This window comes from Acipenser ruthenus, chromosome 11 (genome assembly GCF_902713425.1).
Source record: "Acipenser ruthenus chromosome 11, fAciRut3.2 maternal haplotype, whole genome shotgun sequence".
Lineage (NCBI taxonomy): Eukaryota > Metazoa > Chordata > Actinopteri > Acipenseriformes > Acipenseridae > Acipenser > Acipenser ruthenus.
Window position 1 is genome coordinate 41,433,538 of NC_081199.1, and position 22,793 is coordinate 41,456,330.

General features: G+C 41.2%; 1 protein-coding gene across 7 annotated transcripts in view; it reads right to left on the bottom strand.

The window, feature by feature from the left end:
• The window catches only part of agap1 (ArfGAP with GTPase domain, ankyrin repeat and PH domain 1), a 202,457-nt gene that overhangs the window by 26,651 nt on the left and 153,013 nt on the right, over positions 1-22,793 (bottom strand). For 4 of the 7 annotated variants that reach the window (XM_034045625.3, XM_059034002.1, XM_034045619.3 and 1 more), the window contains 3 exons: positions 19,961-20,122; positions 12,165-12,326; positions 3,242-3,319 (listed from right to left, as the gene is read on the bottom strand). In XM_034045625.3, the coding sequence (XP_033901516.3) occupies positions 3,242-3,319; positions 12,165-12,326; positions 19,961-20,122 (402 nt within the window). The remainder of the gene's footprint in view (positions 1-3,241; positions 3,320-12,164; positions 12,327-19,960; positions 20,123-22,793) is intronic. The other 3 variants (XM_034045626.3, XM_034045622.3, XM_059034001.1) reach the window with 2 other exon arrangements.

Sequence of the window (22,793 nt, forward strand, 5' to 3'; positions counted from 1 at the left end):
AATTTTGCACGCCCAATTTTTCAGTTTTTTATTTGTTAAAAAAAGTTTGAAATATCCAATAAATTTCGTTCCACTTCATGATTGTGTCCCACTTGTTGTTGATTCTTCACAAAAAATTACAGTTTCATATCTTTATGTTTGAAGCCTGAAATGTGGCAAAAGGTCGCAAAGTTCAAGGGGGCCGAATACTTTCGCAAGGCACTGTATATATATATATATATATATATATACACACACAAACACACACACACACACTGATGCACAAGGAAAACGCAGCAGTCTAAGTTTTACATCAATAGCTCATTGGGCACATACATAATGTTATTAACATTTTAAATAGTAAGCAGATAGGTTTGTTGTTTGTTGAGTAGTATTGTTCCTTGGGATAACGAAATACTGAGCTGAAGTCATGTGATTTCATAAAAACGGAAGGTGCTCAGTGTTTGGTATTTGAGCTGAATTAAAATTGCCAAAATGATTTGCAAGAACAGCGAAAGATACGACCATGTCCTGCTTGAGTAATGAAGATCGCCTGGTTGCTGTCAGCATGATTGAAGGCGGCCTGTCTGTGAGAGAAGTTGCCCGGAGAATGAGATGCTCTGCTTCAAACAATCAGCAGACTAGTCCAGAGAAACCAGGAAACTTGGTCTGTGAGGAACAGGCCACATCCTGGAAGGCAGAGGGTCACCACCGGCCCAGGACCGTTATGCTGACTGTTGCGTTGTTCAAGCCAACTGGTGGGGCAGTGGAAGTGTGATGATGTGGGGAAGATCTCCTTAACACAAGAACTCCTTTGGTGCAGATTGAGGGCAACCTTACTGCTCAGCGATACATTGACAAAGTCCTTGAGGCAACAGTTTTTCCGTTCCTGCAAGCCAATCCGGAAGTGTTGATTCTCCAGCAGGACAATGCAAGACCACACAGTGCTAGGATTAAAATTGCTCGACTTCAGAAAACAATGTCAAGGTCTTGCCGTTGCCAGTTTTTTCTCCTGACCTGAGTCCAATAGAACATCTGTGTGACCAAAAATCGCCAGTGCCATCCACAGGAGACAACCGCGACCAACCAACCTTCGCCAGCTGGCTGCAGCTGCACAGGAAGAGTGGCAGCAGTCTATCCAGAGGCTGCTCAGGTCTATGCTTCAACGCTGCCAGGATTGTTTTAATGCTCAGGGAGATCCCGATACGAACTTTGTAATGTTTTCATTTTGACAGTGTGTCACATATCATACTGAAAACTTACCATGATTCTTTGATCTGTATTTTTGTTCACATTTTCTGTGATTTTGTTTGATATCTATGTTTAAAATATCTGATTACATCCATCAGACCTGAGTGTTGCGTTTCTTTTGTACATCTGTGTATATGTGTATATATATTATATATATATATATATATATATATATACACACACACACACACACACACACAGAGACATACAGTATATATGTAATTGTGGTTAATCGGTGAACATTCAAGAAATTCCACATCTCAAAATGATATTATTATAAGGCTTCCATTTTTCATATTATTATTATTCTTCCATCAACTTCAAACTGCTCCTGTTCGCATGCAGTGTAACCAAGCAATATAAAACTTGGTAGGTATCATCCTGTGTAGATTACAGTTCAGATGCAAAAAAAATTGCACTCCTGCATCAACCAAGATGGCGGCCTAACGCATTTTTTGGAAAAAACCTTTCTTCTTGGGAACCGATTGATCTGAAACTTTGCATAAATCATCAGCAACCAAACCCACTTCAAGTTTGCAAAGCAGAAGTTGATGCGTTAAATTATTATTATTATTATTATTATTATTATTATTATTATTATTATTAAATGTCCTGTTAAATGTATTTATTTACTTTGACTAGCTTACGCCTAGCTACAATACAATCAAGATGTCAAGAAAATCAACAAATCTGCAATATATTACAATGTACATGTTTCACTGAGCCCTGCAAGCTATTCGCGAGTGACTATTTGAGCATACAGGATGAGTGGGATTTATTCTGAACTCCAAACTGGGCAGACCCCTATTACACGAGAACCCCTTCAGGCTCCGGAATAATGTTCTAATCACAATTACATTTCTGCTCTTTTTTGGGCGAGGGGAGGTTGTTTGACAATTATTGAAACCAGCAATCCAGAAAGCTGAAACATGGAGGCAGAAATTACAGCCTCCACCCCTTTCCCTACGCTTTCGAGTCAATTAATGAATAAAAAGGGCATTAGGCTGTGCGTCCGTGACCCCCACGCTTACTACAACATGCCCGCTGAAACGTGACTGTCTGTGCATTCCAAATACCCCTCGTGTGAGATTCCATTACCCCAGCTGGTACTTTTCCAAAAGGGCCTGTGGCAGTTATAATAAAAACTATAATAATCATGCACAGACCCCCCCCCCATATACCCAAACACGCACACATATTTATATAGTAAAAATAAAAAAAAGCAATATTATCCATGAAAAAGCCAATTTATAATTGTGTTTATAAAAATAAAATAAGGTTTACATTTTTTTTTAAATAAGCAACAGCAATAAGAAATAAACAAAAGCTTGGAGCTGTACCGGCGTGCTTGCAAGAAAGCCGAGGCAAGTCAATTAGTGAACTTTGACACTGGCAACCTTTAACAGCACAACAATATACACAATTTACAAGCAGGGTGGCACATGCAAATGACCTGGCGCTGTCACACAGCTGAATCACAACCACGGACAACATTATGAAGGAGGGGAAAAAGAAAAGAACACAAATTAAAAGACTTGTACTTAAATGTCACAGCACCCTATTGCATTGTGACACAGATCATTACTCTCTGTATTATTCGCACCCTTTTAAAACAGTAATAACCTGGAAAATATTACAAGGACTGCTAACATATATATATATATATATATATATATATATATATATATATATATATATATATATATATATATATATTAAAAGGAGGAAATGTTTTTTTTTGTTTTTTTTTTTACTTGCAAGTAATTTAAACATTACCGTTCTACAGAGACTAATAAAGGTCAAAATTATACCTGAAACAGAGACGTACACAAGACTAGCACACACACAAACACAAAAGTCACGGTTTGACTTCAAAAACACTGGGATAAATCTAAAGCATGCTCCAGGCAAACTAATAGCAATTTTATCCCCAATGAGCAGAGGTGAATGGAGAAAGGGAAGGAGGGACCCAGGGGGAAGAGGTTTTCATTTTGTATGTTTCTTTATTTACCTTCAGTGTTGGCGCTGCTGCTGTTGTAAATGTTGCGCAGGCTACCAACACGGTTTAGTTTCCAAGCTTTACGTTTGGCTGCATCCGGACAGCAGAGGGAGAGATAAAAAAAAAGGAAGAGAAAGACAAAAAGAAGAAACAAAAAGAGGGGAGAAATAAGACGTCAAAAAACAGCAACAACTACAGCAAGCATAAGGACACTAAGCAAAGGGTTTGAGGGGTAGAGGCGAGGGAAGGGGGGTTGAAGTAGCAGAAGATCACGCTTTTGGGGTGACACACGGGTTTCTCTTGAACAAAAAAAATACAAATAAAAATCCAGGAAGACACACGGCTGTAACTGAGCAGCGGACCAGTCTGTTGCTTCGTACTACAATAAAATAAGTAAAAGCTGCTGGCTGGGCTCACAAAAAAAAAAAAAAACACCACATTTAAATAACCTCACTATGTATCTGCATGTATGTATCATAGAACACCAGAACTCTGTACAGAAATTTGCGGCTGATATTGACCCCTCAAATCCACATTCATTTTAACTTATATACTATATACTTTATATACTATATACTTTAATAGAGGATATTCTGACAACCTTCATACTGAAACAGGTCTTGGTGTGCGCTGTATCATAAATATGCACTAGGACAGTACACTCATGAAGGGGGTTAGGGGACAAAATGTCTTCCTAGAGAACATGAGGCTGGTGAAAGTGACAGGCAGAAGGACAGTATGAAGTCTTCTCTTTCAACAATTCAACATACTGTCTTCAGACTAGAATGAAATCAGAATAGACGAAAAATGCCGCAGCCCAGAAGTCTGTTAATAAAGAAACGGGGAACAGAAAGTGCTCGGTATAAAGCTTGTGTAGGGGTCAAGCCCACTGGCTCTCATTCAGGGTTTACCCTGCAGGATGCTAGTCTTGATCGCTCCAGTATAGTAAGTGTAGCTGGTAACTGGTAGCTAAAGTACTTGCTATGCTGGTGCTTTTGAGATGTAAAATTGAAAACGTACAAGATCTGTTCTTGCAAACAGTGCATTACTACTTCTAATCAAAAGCAATTCAGGACCCATGAGGATTGACAAGATGATCATGAGAACACCTTTAACTGAGAATAACGCCGATTAAAACATGCTTGCTTTTGAACTAGCTCAGTTGCAAGACTGACATTATCCTTCATGTTTCTATAGTTCTATTGATTTTTATCAAGATTTATAACCAACCTCTGCATAAAAAAGGAAGACATTTAAACAGGCTGGACCAGTGCATTCTGCTGCGATAAATGAAGTCGTCTGGAAACCTTTAGAAAGTTCAATCACCTGGATTAGAATGCAATACACTGATCAAGTTAGAGATGCTCATTTACTCAGAATTAAAGATGCCACGTGTTTGACAGAGGACACACCGTAATGCAGCTCCAGTTTACATTTGAATTTAATGTACCTTTAGGAGGCACTAAATGCGGGCCATTACATACTGAAAAGGCAATACAGTCACTTTATACAGCACCTGCCTCATTGATCTTCAGCGGTAAAGAGCTTTCTTGTGGATATTCATTGACTGGAAAGAACAAACTACCAAAGTGCTGACTTCCTCCATCACCACACAAGTGAAGGGCTTTCAGAAGAATAAGATGCCCCAAGAACTCACGAAAAGGCAGTAGAATTTGAATAACGGCACAAAAATGAATAGAAAATCAGGAGGGGTCAAAGGAATGCTGGGAGGTGAAAGGTCAAATCCACATTTATTCTATGAGGATTATGTTCCAATATATGACAAGTACAAACCAACAGGTCCAAATCATGTTATCAGTGATAACGCCAACCAGTACAGTTCTGATCAAATGTATTGATGTCACAAAGCAACCATGTAGCTACCTTAACACACACACACACAAACACACACACACACACACACATATACATACATACATACATACATACATACATAAAATTTTTGTTTGGATATTCGTTCATTTTCAAAAAGTAATAAAAGCCATTATATTGCTCAGAATGCATGCAGAGAGTATAGCAGGCTGGGGCATGGCCCCTGTGTGTGTGTGCCTTTATTTTACAGCAAGACATTACAATATGTAACACGTTAAAGCAGAACAAGCAAACGAAAACTGAAATGTAACTTTAAACACTTCAAATAAAACAAAACATGGAAATGGCTTTGTAAAATGAAGGGGAAAAAACTCACCATTTTGGTTCTCGTTTATTACATTCCACATAACAGAAAGTCGCAAAATCACTACAAAACATTTCCAGCAAGTTGGGCACTGTTTAAGCGAGGCATTTCAGAATGACGTGCTTGACTTTTCTTTTGTCCAATGAGATTCTGACTCGATTTAAAGCAACTCAACGCGTTTTTGACCCAGATGTCCTTTATTTGTTTATTTATCAGATACCTTTATCCAAGACGACTTACAGAGAGTAGGGTGTGTGAACTATGCATCAGCTGCAGAGTCACAATTACAATTACATCCCACCCGAAAGACAGAGCACAAGGAGGTTAAGTGACTTGCTCAGGGTCACACAATGAGTCAGTGGCTGAGGTGGGATTTGAACCAGGGACCTCCTGGTTACAAGCCTTTTTCTTTAACCACTGGACCACACAGCCTCCTCCATAGGGTCCTTCCATAGAGATCACTATTCACGCACACACATAATCTGATTTGTTTACTTTTTGCTGTCTAAAACTTTTAAAATAGAGGCTCAATCTGTGTTGATCCTGTGTTTTTTTTTAATATATTAATCTCACATCACACAGAGCTCTTTTTTATTTGCCATTTTTTAAACTGTCGCGCAACTTCTAGTGAGGTGGTAAATAAGTGAAAGGTATTTTTGTAATTTCTAGTGAATATGAACATCTGATTTTTGAACCCGAATACATGTCAAAAAATATTTGTTCGAATATTCAGATATTTGTCCCAGCACTAATATATATATACAGTCGCCACCGCTTAGAACGGGCGTGTTTGTGTTAACACGAGTCACCCGCAGTAAGCGATGGACGGTATAAACACCCACAAAATAACCTCCACCAGTACAGTAAACAAAACAAACATGCATGCATGCGGTTAAAAATCTTTATTGAGACCATTACTCAAATAAAAAAAAAATATTAAAACCTATGAATGTAATGTAGTGCAAAAAAGTAATGCATGTGTAGAAATGTACAGTACAGGCAGGCTACATTACTGCAAATTGTTTCCAGCGAAAACCTTTGTGATACGCATCTGGGTCTTTTCTTGCAAGTATGGACGGCAAACTTTGTTAGCATTTTCTAAAAAATCCCAATTCGGCTCTATATCCAAATGCTGCTCCATAGCACACCGCAGTGTTAAAAGCACAGCACACACATACGTAACCATTCATAAAAAAATTCCCCAGTCATCCAGGCAGGTGAACTCCTCTACCTCTAAAACAACAACGTGGGGTTTTCGATTTGCAACATTTTTCACTGCCATCCACATTACAGCAAAGCAGCACTGAAATTCTTTCCTTTTCCCTTTCCAGCCTTGCTTGCTTGCTGTTGCAGTCAGTGCTGTTTTTTCAAACTGTAAACCCAACACTGTGTACAGGGATTAAATAGCCAAGGTACAGTACAGGGGTCATCACACAGTAACGGGGTGCAGTCAGCTGATTGATCGATCTGTCAAGCTTTTACTACAGTAGAGTGCTGCCTTTTGTATTGAAATCTATTTGAACGGAAAGGTGAAAACAGCTGATTGGTGGATTAGTAAGAGCGATTACTACAGTACAAGCAGTGTGTTTGTTATTTAAATCTATGTGAACAGCACATAACGAGATCCAAACAGCTGCGTTTGTTCAAAATATACGGCGTGCTTAACATGGTGTAAGCAATATTGCTGTCCGCAATAACCCTGGACAACGTAAGTGGTGGATACTCTATCTATCTATCTATCTATCAATCATTTATTTCTTAGCAGACACCCTTATCCAGGGCGACTTACAATTGATGCAAGCTTAGTATAAAATTAGTTATTGACATACAAAATGCTCCCAAAAACCACCTCATATAAAAAAACTACTTGGAAATATTGTATTTCAAAAGAATGGCCCACCAACTTTAATATCCCCTCGCTCACTCTCACACACAATTGTAAGTCTTGCTGTTTCTTTTGTTATTTCTGAGGTCATTAAGGTGTTGATTAGCAGCTCTATCACATATTATGAGCCATTTTCACTGTCTCTCAGTGCTTTATCTACCAGGGTCAGGTTTAGCAAATCCCAGAGGGGGGCAGATTAAAGAATAACAAACCAGCCTGTGGACAATGGGGTCTGTGTTTACTGCTGAGGCTGAGAATACTGCTTTAACAGGCAGGCCATGGCTAAGCAATCGGCACTAATCAGAGGATGATCCATTCATTCATTCACTTAGTCCTTACCAAGGAACGTTTAAGTCTGCAGTATCCTGTTATGAACTCGATTGCTCTATATACAGTGCTGCGAAAAAGTAAGGGACATTCAGAGATGTGTATGTCCCACAAACCCTTATTGAGATAATGCTGAACTCCCCCAACAGTCACTTTAATGTAAAATCAGTTGAGATGCCAGGTGATGGAAATATGCATATCCGACAGTACAGTCTATGCTGAGAAAGAGGGTCCCGATTGTCCATCCACCATACAGCTTCAATATGCTGAGTTATGATAACCATGGACACCAATACAGCACTGCAATTTTTTAACAAGTCTACAAAATCAGACCATCTTGACTCTGGGTACTGTCTGGGAAATTACACTACCTCTTTTTTTAAAAAAAAAAAAAACCTTTTCCTAGGATCTTAGCTGTCAGTTAAGAGGGGAACAATGTAATAATAGGAAGCGTTTCTTTTCAGTGCTTATCCCCCCCTCCCCCCTCCTTCATGTGCAGGAAACTGTGGGTCACCCTCTTTAATACACAATTCACTGCAGGATTCCTGTCACTAACAGGCACCTCTAAAGCGCTATCGGATTTCAAAGATCCCGAGAGCTTACAAAACAGCTAATCAAAAGGTATAATTATTTAATGAGGGGTACTTAACGCTATCCAGCAGGGCTGTAATTGTTTAACTGTGATCACCAGACCACCAAACTCAGGGCTGGGAAACGCTGATAAAACATCATACGATGCAAGGCAAGACCAAGGATGAATTTACTTTTCCCTTAAGTGAATGTATAGATTTTCTTATAAGGAAACAGGGACGTTTTTATATACCTGCACGTATGTGCGTCTGTGAATGTGTGCACTAGTTTGCAGTTAATGAGGACTGACACAAGGTTTTTATTTAATTTGTTTTGGGTTAGTGTGCTCACAGATTAATATATTATCTACTCGATCATAGCTGATTAAATCTGATGTTCACTGTACGATCAGAACCTGTTGAGGGTAGCTGGGACTCGAGCAACAATATCTACCATTCACTGGAATAGCACTTTAATGAGGCGAGGACTTTTAAACTGACTGAGCCTTCCAGTCTGCAGGCTTAGACAGAGGAAACAGGGCAGAGGCTGGGGCTCCCCACGGGCCTGCCCTGAGCCTTCATTTCCGTCGGCCCAATTAATCATATCCACGTTAATAACTCCATACAGACTCTATCTGCCCTGTCCATCTCCCGATCGCTGGCTCTGCCTGCTCACTCAAACAAACAGATCTGAGTAGCGCAGTGAGAACAGTGAGGAAACACAGCACTGACAAACAACTTTATTAATTCACTACTTAATTAGCTATTACAAGAAATGACGACTTTGAACCCCCTTCACCTCTGGAGCTGTCTATTCCTAATGCAGCAGGCACCTCTGTTCCAGTACTGCACACGGCCCCTTTATAACCAGTGTAACTCATTATCGTTACTGTGGGCAGAATGACATCATCGCATTGTTTCTGCTTGGTTCTGGGCTGCATTAGAGTTGGGGGGCTAAGGGGCTGAAAGCAGCCCACACATTTCTGAGCTTTTGAGAGCTCTCTGTTACAGTACGTGTGTGCAAAACTGGCATAGTTCTTAACAGGGTGAGCGGGGTCATCAATTAAAGTAAGAAAGGGTTAAATACTGGCACATCACTGGTTCTTAACAGATAGTTTTGAGAGCCATCCCAGTTTGATTGGCAGTAGCCTAAGACTAGCCCAGCATTGCTTTACTGCTGCGCTGTGATCTTGTCAGGGTTTAAGTGCCTTTCATTACTGCGGAGATGAGGGGAGACTGGTTTGAGTTGAAGATAATGAAACCTTGGACATGCCAAGCTGCCTGTACCTGGGAGAAGCTCGTCTCAATGAATAACACGGCAATGACAGCGGTATACTTCATCTGGCCGCGAGCATGACACCAGTCGCAGGCAGAGCGCACAAGTGTTTAATGGCTAAATTGGGAGACTGTTACTAATCGCTTACTGAATAATGAAAGTGACACAGCTGATAAAAGATTTCAATACTCTAGATTATTTATAATATTTCACTAAAGTGCTTAGCTGACAAATGGCTAAACGGAATCTTGCTAGGGGCCGCTTCACAATTTTAAACCTTTCAAAAAAAATGTAGAGCTGTGTAAATAATTGCTGTAATTGTTTTTATTAAACTAGGTGGCTACAAGATAGAAAAACAAGATGGTACAACTCAAACTGGGTATAACAGAGAGACTTTAATCTAGCACAGTAAACACCCGGTTTCCTTTTTTCTTAGGGTCAGTCCTAATATTGATTAAACTAGACAGCACACAAAGTGTGTCCTACACGTGAAGGAGAATGTTAACCCCACTTCATACTTACTATAGCAAGGTGCTTTCACAAGCCTGCCACCAGTTCCACTGCAAATGCCCCACAGTCTAAATGCAGTGGCCACCAAACTCCCCAACCTGTACTGTATGTAGTGAACTGCATCAGTAAGAATCATGCTGTTCCATTCAATGGGTGATGTTACCAGGCTAAAAGAGAAAACACTGACACGACAACAGTTCTGTAGAATAGGCATTTGCCCTGAACCCTCCAGAATGTGGCGCTATACACAAGTATTGCACATTGCAGAAGTAAGTAAAATGGCCTACTTCAAAACTGGGTTAATACACGAATTCCTCCAAGCACCAGCTACCTCTCCTGCTGAACCTTCTAATCTATGTACACGTTTCTTCCCAATGTATTTCTGCAGTTTAACCAGCAGTGTGGAGTAGTGGTTAGGGCTCTGGACTCTTGACCGGAGGGTCGTGGGTTCAATCCCAGGTGGGGGACACTGCTGCTGTACCCTTGAGCAAGGTACTTTACCTAGATTGCTCCAGTAAAAACCCAACTGTATAAATGGGTAATTGTATGTAAAAATAATGTGATTTTTTGTAACAATTGTAAGTTGCCCTGGATAAGGGCGTCGGCTAAGAAATAAATAATAATAATAATAATGCACAAAGCAGCATGCCTCTCCTCCCTCTCCAGGCTAGCTGATGACAGTGCCCTCTGTGGACCTGCTCTCGGGGCCACACACAGAACAAGCCCGGACTCTCTGTGGGCCGTCAGCATCGCGAGGTCTGCCAGCCACAAATATTAAAGCATCTTTTATTAAAGCAAAGTGAAAGAAAGCTCCATTAATTCTGTTGTGGGCGCCGTTCCCCTCCTGTGGTGCTGAGCACTCGGAGTTCATTTTCTCCTTCAGTATTGATACTAATCTCTCTTTATCTCATTAGCCAGGGCTCAGCACATTACAGCCCATTACTGCTGGGGAGATACCGACAGACGAGAAACCCTCGGCGGCTCAGCCACGTTAGGTTTAGTGAGGCTGTGCACAGCACAACTGAATTGAGCTTATTAAAAAACAGACAGCACCAGTTTCACTACAGGGTACGAGATGAGGACTGGGTGCCTGGCAACCTGTTTTCAATGCCCTGTTCTGCTTCCAAACCTGACACACTTCTACCCGTCTCTGCTCTTGTACTGGGTTAAATCTAATGTTTACTGAATATGCAAACATGGGATTTGCTTTTTGTTTTAGTTTATATCACTTGAGATTTAACCAGGCATGGAGTTAAGAAATCATACAGTCAATCAGCTCATAAAGTCATTATGCTACACCAAAATACAATGTAGAGGGAAACCATGGTTCAAATTCCAGCTAAGCAACCCACTCACACCAAGTGACTGGACTGGTCACTTGTACTGGTCTCAGTCTACCAACACCATAAAAAAAACTGGGGAGACCAGCAGGGCTCCAATGGGAATGAGCCGCTGCAAGGGGTTAATGTCTCGATTAAAAACGGAGTGGACTGTGGTTCAAGTGTCAGCACTCACAAAGGAAGTCCTCTGCTGATGACACAAAGTGTGGCCTGTGTGCATCTGACAAATTGCTATTGTGCATGTGTGTCCATGTCATTAACAACACAGCCAAATGGCTGTCCAATAATTCACAGTTTCTGATCCCAACAGATGCGCCGACAAGAGCCTGACCTTGTGATCTTGAAAAGCAGACCAATCAGCACAGGAAAGGTTCATGCCTCTCCCTCTATCTGCTCTGATAAGCCTTTTTTGTTATTTTTATATATATATATATATATATATATATATATATATATATATATATATATATATATATTATATATATATAGTGGCTTGAAGTATTGTGACGTAGTAAGTGCTCATTATATCTCCAGGTAAGGTCATACTTGACACCAGGGGAAGTACAATGTAAGGTCACTGGACACTTTGTAGTAAACAGCTCATTTTTCTGTACTTGGTATGAAACAAACCATATTCTTTCGTTTAGAAAACAGAGAATCTCTTGGTGGCTGCTAACCAAAAACACTTTATGGTCTGTTCCCATTGTCACAGTATCAGAGGAGAATCGTATACTGTTAAGGTGGAGTGAGCTGTGTGGATGAGGCCCCAGTCTAGATGAGCGAGCGCGGGACCCAGCGAGCTGCTCCGGGAATCCCCGTGGCTCCAATTACCTTCGGCAGCGCCGGAGATGCCGTCCGCTTTGAAGTTGCTGGTGCTCTTCTTCCGGCGATGCTTCTTCCTGTTGGCATGCGGCGAGGCAGGGGGGTCCAGTTTGGGACTGGTGGTACTGGACATGCTGGGACTGGAGCACACTGAATCACCCAGGCCTGTGTCTGTAGCAGAAGAGAAGGGAACACAGATTATCCAACACACAAATATAACACTATCACTGAGGAATGTCAACAGCAACTCTGCCCAGTGTTTGAAAAGGTCCCATCATTGTTTAAGGTCAGGTTTGGATTACAGTCTGTGTGTGGATTGGTTGCGCAGAACACTGGTATATCGTGTTCCGCACAAGTAAACAGACGTTTACCTATGGCCACATTAACTGCCAACTACGTAAAGCCAGCTGTTGACAACGTACAAGTTTATAAAATATCTAAACCTGGCTGAAATATACAAACACTGAAGACTGACTCTCTTGAGATACATTCAACTGTCTGGTAAAACAAGACAGTATCAGTGTAAGGCCTGGTTAAGCAAGACTGGAATCATGTCCAAGTTGAACTGTATAACAGTTTGCCATTTAAAAAAGCAGAACAATCCAGCCATCACGTACTGCAGCTTACTGACTATTTTCTTTGAAGAATGTAAATGCCTCTATCACGACACACTTTTTTCTGACAGGAGTCGAGACAGCTCCAAGTTTGAAAAGTGTACATTAGTTCTTGGTCAGGCTTGCAGAAAAGAATAAAAAATAAATAAATATATAAACAAATAAACGAATAAAGATATGCTTGTTTCATATCAATCATATTCTGCCATAGAACATACTACAAGAAAACAATCAGCTACCTTGCCTTAAAGTTATGTGTGAAAAGAAACAGAAACCAGAAGGTTAATCAGGGCTGTTGAACAAATCCATACAGAAGCGGGGCTACTGCTTATAAAAAGGTAAATGACAAAGAACCAAAATTAACTGAGAATCAAGCATCCCAAAGTCATGGCCCTTTCTTCTGTTTCCTCTCTCTCACATTTTCCTATTCATTTTCCCCCAATCAGGAATCAGTATTCAGCAAAATAATAATAATTATTATTATTATTATTATTATTATTATTATTATTATTATTATTATTAATAATAATAATAATAATTTTAATAGTAGTCTGTCTCGCAGACCAGGAGACAAGAAACATGAGGTAGGGAAGCAGTTTCACTTTTCATTCGTCGATCTGACAGCCGTGACTGGGGGCTGAATAAAATAACATTCAGTTCACATAAATATCAAGCCAGCCAGGCTGGAGTGATGGCGGGCCCCCTCCCCATCCAGGAACACTGCCCCAGTCCTTTACAACAGCAGACAGCCCCAAGGACACTCATAACTTATTTTACAATCATTTAGTCTCAGCTCAAGTGGAAAACGTGACAACTTATCTCTGCTGACAAGATGCCATCTCGAAGCATACAATTAACTGTACCCGATTAACTGCTCGGCCCATCATTATCCCCAGAGTTTGATGGACTGCGGTGAGCCAGCTTGCTCGCTTTCACTCTCCCATTTCTCTCTCTCTCACTGTGATGGGCTGTGGCTGACAGCTTGACAAAAATGGCCTGCACATTAAAATTCTGCTTTTAAGGTTAATACGTTATTCCATTTAGCACAGGGTGTTTGTGACTGAAGCAGCTACTTTTGCTCTGGCTAATGTTTTGCTTGCAAGTTAAAAGACAAATTATAGCAACATCTAAAAAAAAGTAAGGTTTTGTTGGGTTGGGGGGCAGTTTATTCTCTTTTTTTTCTCTCTCCCTGATGCGACTGAAGCGCAGGAAAGGCAAACTGAAGTCAGCTCTTCAGATGGGATTTAAAACTAGATCTGTAACAAGGTGGGCATGAACATCAACACTGGCAACGCCCCCCCCTGCAGTATACCTGTACTGCTCGGCAGCCGGCAGTGTATTTCTTTTGTGCTTTTGGGAATAATATCCCGAGTCCCACCACTACATAATATGATACTGGAGGGATTTATTCTGCTTCTATTGCACTCTCTCTACATAACTGCTATCCTGTGTAGAGTTAAGTCAGACAGCCATCAAAGCTCTTCTAAATAAATAAGGCACTAACTGTAGCATCACTGCACCACACACACTGTGTAATCACAAACCATATCCAGGTTAGATTAACCAACATCACAGGGCATCTTCAGTTGTGGGTGGGCCCGCTGGACGCAGTGGGATGTGGAGTTTCTTGTAAGACGACCCGCTTATTGACATTCCTGTATAGCCCCCAATCAAAGACACCTGCTTTGCAGTTAAACACGTGGGGATCAGTTTCACTTCGGGGGCACAATGGGCTCTTGTGCAGGCATGGCCACGGATGTGGAATCAGTTTCTGCCTGTTACGCTTCTATCTTCCGTGGTTGCCAGTTCCAGAGCCGCTTGGCAACAGTAGAACATTAGAAAACAGCAAGGGCTTCACAGCCAAGCACTGGGGTTGTATAAATTACTGATCTGGTATGAGATACTGGTTACAGATGCTGATGGGATTACGGTATGAAAGGGGTCTGAACACACAACCGTGACAATTAGAGGGAAAAGGAACAAAAGGTATACATTAACCACCTGAGTAGTGAAGTTCCCTTTGGTGATTTATCAGCCCTGGTCATTTACTTAATAATAATGCTCAAGTCTTTATTATAAAGGTTATTACAAAACATTGTAAGCCACAAACACAGTGGATGCACTTTGTTTGTTTTTAAAAACTTTTAATGCAGATAAACAAACACACACACACCATGCTCTGTTTTGAAGCCTGGAAGTCAGGCGTGCAGAGGACGGTTTGCTATGAGAACCTTTCTCTTTCATGTGTGGGCAGGCAGCGTAAGATAATGCCCCTGGGAGAACCGATGGTGCGAGGGCTTGGTTAGGTTTCTAACTGTTATTATCCCTCTGAAGGAAATAATGGCAGCCAGATCCACGTGGAGGACTGTCAATTCCTGGTGTCTCCTAACCGTGAGTTTACAAGGGTGATCTCAATAACTGCTGTATCATTTTCCAGCTCAGTTACCGCAAACAACATCCCTCAGTCAGGACAGGTGCCTCTGTCACAGCACAGAGATGAAGCTTTTATGGAATCTGCACTGACCTGTGCTTTGGGAAGTGCATTCATTCATTCATTCATTCATTACTTCATTACTTCCAGCGCAGACTCTGTGAGTTTGTAAGGTTGAATGATAGGAGAGAAGGAAAACACCTACAAAGTGAGGTTATTAGTGAAAATATAATGAGTGAATTAGTGAAAAATAAATTGACTTAGAAGCGAGTGCCATGCTCTCTCTTTTTACAGGCATATACGCATGTGTATGTGTACCCACATTAAACAGTGTGGGCTCTGACCAGGGACTCGCCACTACCTCGGGAGTGGGAGTGGGAGTGGACGCTTGGCTGGTCGTGACGGCTGCGGGGGGGTTCTCAGTGCAGGGTCCTGATCGCACAGCGCAGCAGGTGAGGGGAACTTCAAAGTCTTGGGTTGCATGCATAAATGTACCCACCCCACCCCTCCAAGACCTGCACTGATCCTGTGATCCACCAGCTGAAACAAGGCCGTTTGAGCACACGTGCAAAACGCTTTGATTAAAGAGGGTCAGAGCTCCCCTAACAGAGTGCTCCAGTAATTAAAGTCAGGCTATCTATCCAAACCTGTTTAATCACGCAGCAAAGCAGGTGGTGTTTATACACAGCTAGCAAGTCCAATCGTTCTCTTTATATGGTATTTATTAAATCGGCTAATCAGGTTTAGTATGCATAAAAAAACTGAATTGGAGGTTTCTAAACACTCACTTGAGTTTTTGGGCCCAGTTATGGTTTTGTTTTACGGAACTGAATGACTGTGATACAGTAATACTGTGCAACCTCAGGCGCGTCTTTTAAAAATGATATCTCAAGGGATATTGCTGTTGCAATGACGTTGCTTCATGATTTTGAAGTAGCCGTGAATAAAATCTTTTTGTTTCTGTGTTCTCTGAAAAGAACAGCGCGAAAACCGAACTGCTTTCCCACTCCCTGAGCTAGGGCTCAACATGAGAATCTTCCACAGCACAGCCCACTTCTTATACAACTGTGCTGCATTCCCTCCAGCACAATATACTGTGGCACGTAGATGTATCTGTGTGACTCCCTTGTTTCAGGGAAGAAGGAACAATAGTGAGCAATGATTTCCAGCACTACACTAGTCCTCACAATTGATTAATCGCCTGCATGTTACGAGCAGAGAAGGTGCCTTAGGGGCCAGAAAGATAACGGGAAAATAAAAACAGCAAGACAGTGCATATCAGCTCTGGGAGAGGCTAAAGGACTAAGGAAAGGACAATAGGGGCCAGATTGTTAAGAAGGGTTCAAAAATACATCACAGCAGCCCGGAGACAAAGGGAAATTAAAATAGGAACGTTAGTCAACTGGTTAGTAGTGATGAGCGATTAATCGAAAATACGGTTCATTTCCGATTATTAAATTAAAACACCGGAACCGACTTCGAACGATTAATAAACTGCACAATTTCGATCAATTATTATACTGTAAAACTTCACGTCTTCTTTATGGTCACTCATCATAAAAGTTACTTCCGCATCTCAGCCACTTTGGATTCCACTTGTTCGCTTCAGGTAACCACAGAATCTGCTCTCACTCTGGGATCTGTAGAGCAAGAACCTCAAGACCAGCCCTCCTGTAAAGCTCCCATAATGCATACAAAACCGCGTCACGAACAAAAACATACCGGGAGCGTAGCGTATCAGAACTCTTCATTACAAATACTTGTCAGAGAAAGAAGATGAGCGAGTGTTTAAATACAGTAAGTTCATAAATACAACTTATCTGCATTTTCTTTACACAATTTATCAAATCACCTTATTAATGACATTTCATTCCACAACAGAAAAGCGTTGGATATTAAATTATATAAATATAGGGTCAGTCCATGTCAGATCAAGTCACCCTCGAAACCGAAGCGAAGGTTCATGGATGTTGATATAAATATGTATTTATAAAAGTTATTGAAGAAGTTGTATTGTAGTTTTTAATTAGAAATAAAGAAAAACATTTAATCCGGAACCTTGTGACTTTTTTTCCCCTTAAGAATGATGTTATTAGAATCGACTTGTAAAAGTGATAACTTGCTCATCACTACTGGTTAGCCAACTGCGGTGATTAGGGCTGAATGCATTCGCCTGGTTAGAAAAAGGCTTTAGAAAGTGGCCTTGAATGTCAAGAGGGTGGAGTGCAGCACAAGGACATCAGGGGTCACCCATTTAACACAGGCTTGAATACTGGTTTTAAGGCATTTCTTCCTAGCAAATGCTTTAAATCAGGCTATTCCCTATGGGGTGGTTTTACACTCCATTTGTTTTTGCTCTATTGTTATTTTTGATGTTCGAAATGCACGGTACGTACTGAAGAAGCACATGCATCGCCTCACCACTGCTATAGTGTCCTGCGCAGCAGACTTGCTCAATCCAGTGATAGAGGGGAGTATGGAACCAAGCTATATAACCTAGTGCAGCAGTGGAGGACATCTTGAGAACTGCCCTGTACTCGAGACGCTTCCTGGCAGTCAGAGGGTTAGTTGAATGAACAGAATAGGTAGGAGTTAACAGTATGACTGATAAAATCCGTGTGCACTGTCCTGGCTTCTGCCTGCATTCTCCAAACTACACGCATACGAGCGGTACGTCTCCTGGGATGCATTTTCTAAAGTTAGCAATAACCAGAGAGTACCTTTATGATTCTGACTTCTCCTTAAACTAATGCCATACAAAAGGCAGTAAAATGCAGTAATGTACAGAAAGGGATGAAAGTTTATTGCCAACCGTTTTGACAAACAGCTGATCCACACGAGCTGGCATACGATCGAGGCAAAGCATTTCAATTAATCCTCTTTCGAGAAGGAAGATGATCTCCTGTGATCTCCTGGGGCAAGAGGTGACGAGCAATCAACTTACATCCCACAGTCATGCAGCCATCACAATAAATAACATCATTAGATACAAAGAAAGGTTATTTGTAAAAGCCTGTGTATTTCTAATTTTTCAGACAGTGATTGGGAAAGCGTTTTGCAGCAGCATGAACGAAGCGCTCCCCCTCGCCCTCGTGTTTGTTCCTAGCTTGGCAGGTACGTTTCCTGCTGTAGGTTACGTGGAATCATGTATTTATCAAACTACTTTACAGACAGCTCAAGTAAAAAAAAATAATAATAAAATAAAAATAAACTGGCTAAACTAACTTAAAAGCCTGACATTTCTGTATTTGAACTGACTGAGAGGGCTGCATTGTTTTACAGTTAAGTGTGATGGTACTGTTATTCCCTACTGCAGACAAAGGGTGTTACTGGGCAGTATTATCACAGAACACAGAGGAGAGCAACCTGGGGTAACACTGAACATGGCTTTGTCCATTTTGACACATTTGCTGTTTAAATAACAGTATTGCCCGTTTTGTTTTTTATTTTATTGAAGGCCAATGTATGAAATTAAACAAACTTTGCTTCCTTGCATTACCTTATTGAGCATCCTTGTAATGTTGGCTTATATATGAAGGGGTTTGCAAGTTGACCTTTGGTGGTGGTTGCGTGTCCCAAATAATATAAATGAGGTGCCCCCCTTAACCCAGAGTATGGCAGAAATCTTGTAGCTCATGGCGAGGTGTCTTCATTGCTGTATGATGAATCAGTACAGAGGACTGTGGAACAGTGGAAGTCATTCAAAGTTCTGACATTCTGATTCCACGTAACCCCTGGAACCACACGTTAATGATTCTAATTGTTTATTTAAAGAACTCATACAAAAATAAAAATAATAAAAGCTGAGAAAGTTACTGTGGGGCATTGCTGCGATAAACCCTGTCACCAACGCTTAGCATCAGACATTGCCCCAGCATCCTGTGACAGATGTCTGTCAGGGCAAACAAAAAGAACAGAAGGGGCATCACACAGGGGGAAAGACGCAGAGTTTCAATAGCAAACTCTCCCTGGAAAGGAAAAAAAGCTGTAGTTCTAATTGAAAAAAAACTGATTTTTTTTTCCTCCCCTAACAACCGGCACCATTCTCTCCCCCCCCCCCTCCCCTGCTAAACTGAATCCGTAGTTGATAATCGTGGTCTCTCAGCACCCATTAGCTTGATAAACAGTTAAAGCAGCATTAGGAGCTGACAGCTGGATCAATGCTGGATATATGAGAATCTACACTGGAGGCTACTCCGTGCAGCCCAGCATACCCCTCTCTCTCGTTTCCTCCTAATTTACCAAGCACCTTACTCCAGAGCACTGTCCTCTGTGATACAAATGATCTTAAGATGGAGCAGTGTTTTGTTTTTATTTTATTTTATTAGACAACTTAATCCGTGGCATCTGCAGTTACAACAAACATTATGGGTGCAGGGTTTCAGATGGGAAGAGACTCATTTCAGCAAAACGAAAGATAAGCCTGCACATGGATTCAAATTAGAAAATATCTACTGCACATTGCATTGCACTTACTCAGTTATTTTGTGGTGTTTGTCATACATTTTCTTGCTGCTTTCAAGCATTTTGAGCGGTACAGTTGTCTGTGTATTGATTCCATATAACCGAAGCCCAAAATAATATTCTCTTAATAAGCACGCCCCAGTGGCAGGTAATAGTTCTTGATTTTCCTGAACTAATCAAGACATGTTATTCAACACCAGTGCTATGTATATATGCAATTTCTTATCCTACTAAAAACTAGATTATTTCCCTCATGGTGATTCCCAGGGAAGGCTGTCCGGGAGGGAGGGACTTACCGCTGCTGATGCCAGAGTTTGCAATCACCGTGGCCTCGCTCCACTGGTCAGCGCTGGACACAGAGTAGGACCGCTGGTGCATCCCGTCCGGTCGGCTGTTGAAGGCAACTAGGTTGATCCCACTGGCCATCTGAGATGCCGATGTGCTGGTCGTCACTGTGCCTGAAAGGGTTAAATAATTTGGGTTTAGTAAAATCTGCTCATTGATGCATATTTTGTGCGCATTAAATTCCCCATTCGCAGGTAGACAACCCTTCTAAACCCAGGTCTAAAATTTGCACCCAAAGCCTTGACTATGTTCCAATTCCTTCACTTTGTGTAAAACCTACGCCGGGGTGTCAAAAAGGATTTGAAAATGCTCCACACCGCGTGTAGCGTACTGTATGAAACACCCAATGTCCTCAAAAAATATATGTAGGGTTATCAAGGCTAGATAGTAAATCAGAACAGTATAATCTAAGAGGAAATCAACATGACAGACATCCATTGACATATCATGTACGAATATGGAAAGGCAGACGGACAGAAGTTCAGGGTTTCCCATATATTACCAGATTCTGACTCTCAATGACTTGGTAAACAAGCATGACCACAATCGTATAAACAATGACACACACGTCTCTCAAATAGGAATCAGCAGGGGGATACAGCAGTGTGGAGTAGTGGTTAGGGCTCTGGACTCTTGACCAGAGGGTCGTGGGTTCAATCCCCAGTGGGGACACTGCTGCTATACCCTTCAGCAAGGTACTTTACCTAAATTGCTCCAGTAAAAACCCAACTGTATAAATGGGGAATTGTATGTAAAAATAATGTGATATCTTGTAACAATTGTAAGTCGCCCTGGATAAGGGCGTCAGCTAAGAAATAAATAATAATAATAATAATACAAATCGACATCTAGGTCCTATTCCCATCCCCGCAAGGATTACCACGGAGAAGTCTTAACTGCAGTGTCAGGCTGGTCATTAAAAGAAAGAGGTGGACCACGGGGGGTTAAGAAAGGAATGAAGTTACTTGTAATGAAGATGGAAAATGGAAGTGCCAAAACCACCTGCCAAACACTACCATAGCCAGGGCCTGAGCACAGCAGCAGCAGCTCAGCAAACACACCCTGATCTCTGCTCCCATCTCCTCCAGTGAATCTGCTGGCTGGAGACCGATTGCTTGTGAAAGGCCAGAGTGAGTGCCTGTATCCCGTCTTTAATATTAGATACATTATGCTCACTAGGTTTTGCTCGCATTTCCCTTGTCAAAACAGGTTTGCTTTTAACTAAGCCCGAGTCGCATTTTCCACTACCACTTACACACACATAATTACCTTGGAATTTACTTCGGAGAAACAACACAGCGCGGCAGTGGGTCCCACTTTTAAATGTCACAAGTCACATCTGTCTCCCTGCTTCGTGTTTCCAGCTTTTCATTTGATTAAAGCAAGTGCCAGTTTGGCTTTGGGTTGATCAAATTACTTTTTTTCAAAAACCTTCACACACACACACACACACACACACACACACATATATATATTTCGTTTTAGTTTTTGGTTAGCTTGAAGGAAGTGCTTGTGTACATATATACAGTACTGTGCAAAAGTTTTAGGCAGGTGTGAAAAAATGCTGTAAAGTAAGAATGCTTTCAAAAATAGACATGTTAATAGATTATATTTATCAATTAACTAAATGCAAAGTGAGTGAACAGAAGAAAAATCTACATCAAATCAATATTTGGTGTGACCACCCTTTGCCTTCAAAACAGCATCAATTCTTCTAGGTACACTTGCACACAGTTTTTGAAGGAACTCGGCAGGTAGGTTGGTCCAAACATCTTGGAGAACTAACCACAGTTCTTCTGTGGATTTAGGCAGCCTCAGTTGCTTCTCTCTTCATGTCCCACTGTTTTCTGCCAATTCTGAGCTGATGGCACTGCTGGACATCTTCCGATTGCGAAGGGAAGTAAGCATGGTGTGTCTTTCATCTGCTGCAGCAAGTTTCCTTAGCCGACCACTGCGTCTACGGTCCTCAACGTTGCCCGTTTCTTTGTGCTTCTTCAAAAGAGCTTGGACAGCACATCTGGAAACCCCTGTCTGCTTTGAAATTTCTGCCTGGGAGAGACCTTGCTGATGCAGTATAACTACCTTGTGTCTTGTTGCTGTGCTCAGTCTTGCCATGGTGTATGACTTTTGACAGTAAACTGTCTTCAGCAACCTCACCTTGTTAGCTGAGTTTGGCTGTTCCTCACCCAGTTTTATTCCTCCTACACAGCTGTTTCTGTTTCAGTTAATGATTGTGTTTCAACCTACATATTGAATTGATGATCATTAGCACCTGTTTGGTATAATTGTTTAATCATACACCTGACCATATGCCTACAAAATCCCTGACTTTGTGCACGTGTACCTAGAATAATTGATGCTGTTTTGAAGGCAAAGGGTGGTCACACCAAATATGTTCACTCACTTTGCATTTAGTTAATTGATAAATATAATCTATTAACATGTCTATTTTTGAGAGCATTCTTACTTTACAGCATTTTTTCACACATGCCTAAAACTTTTGCACAGTACTGTATATATTCCGTTTTAGTTTTTGGTTAGCTTGAAGGAAGTGCTTGTGTACAGTGCTGGACTGGTAAAAGTGGAGACATAGTTTTTAATGATCTCAGCGGCAGGTAAGATCTTAATTCAGGGACTGCCCTCTACAGGTGGCCATTGGTCATTGCAGACCCCATGATTAGACAGATACAGGACTGCTAACAAAGCCTGGTATCAGCATTTAGGGCGACACATTTCCATTCTAGATATACTATGCTGAGACCACAAAGCATTTTAAAATTTGTC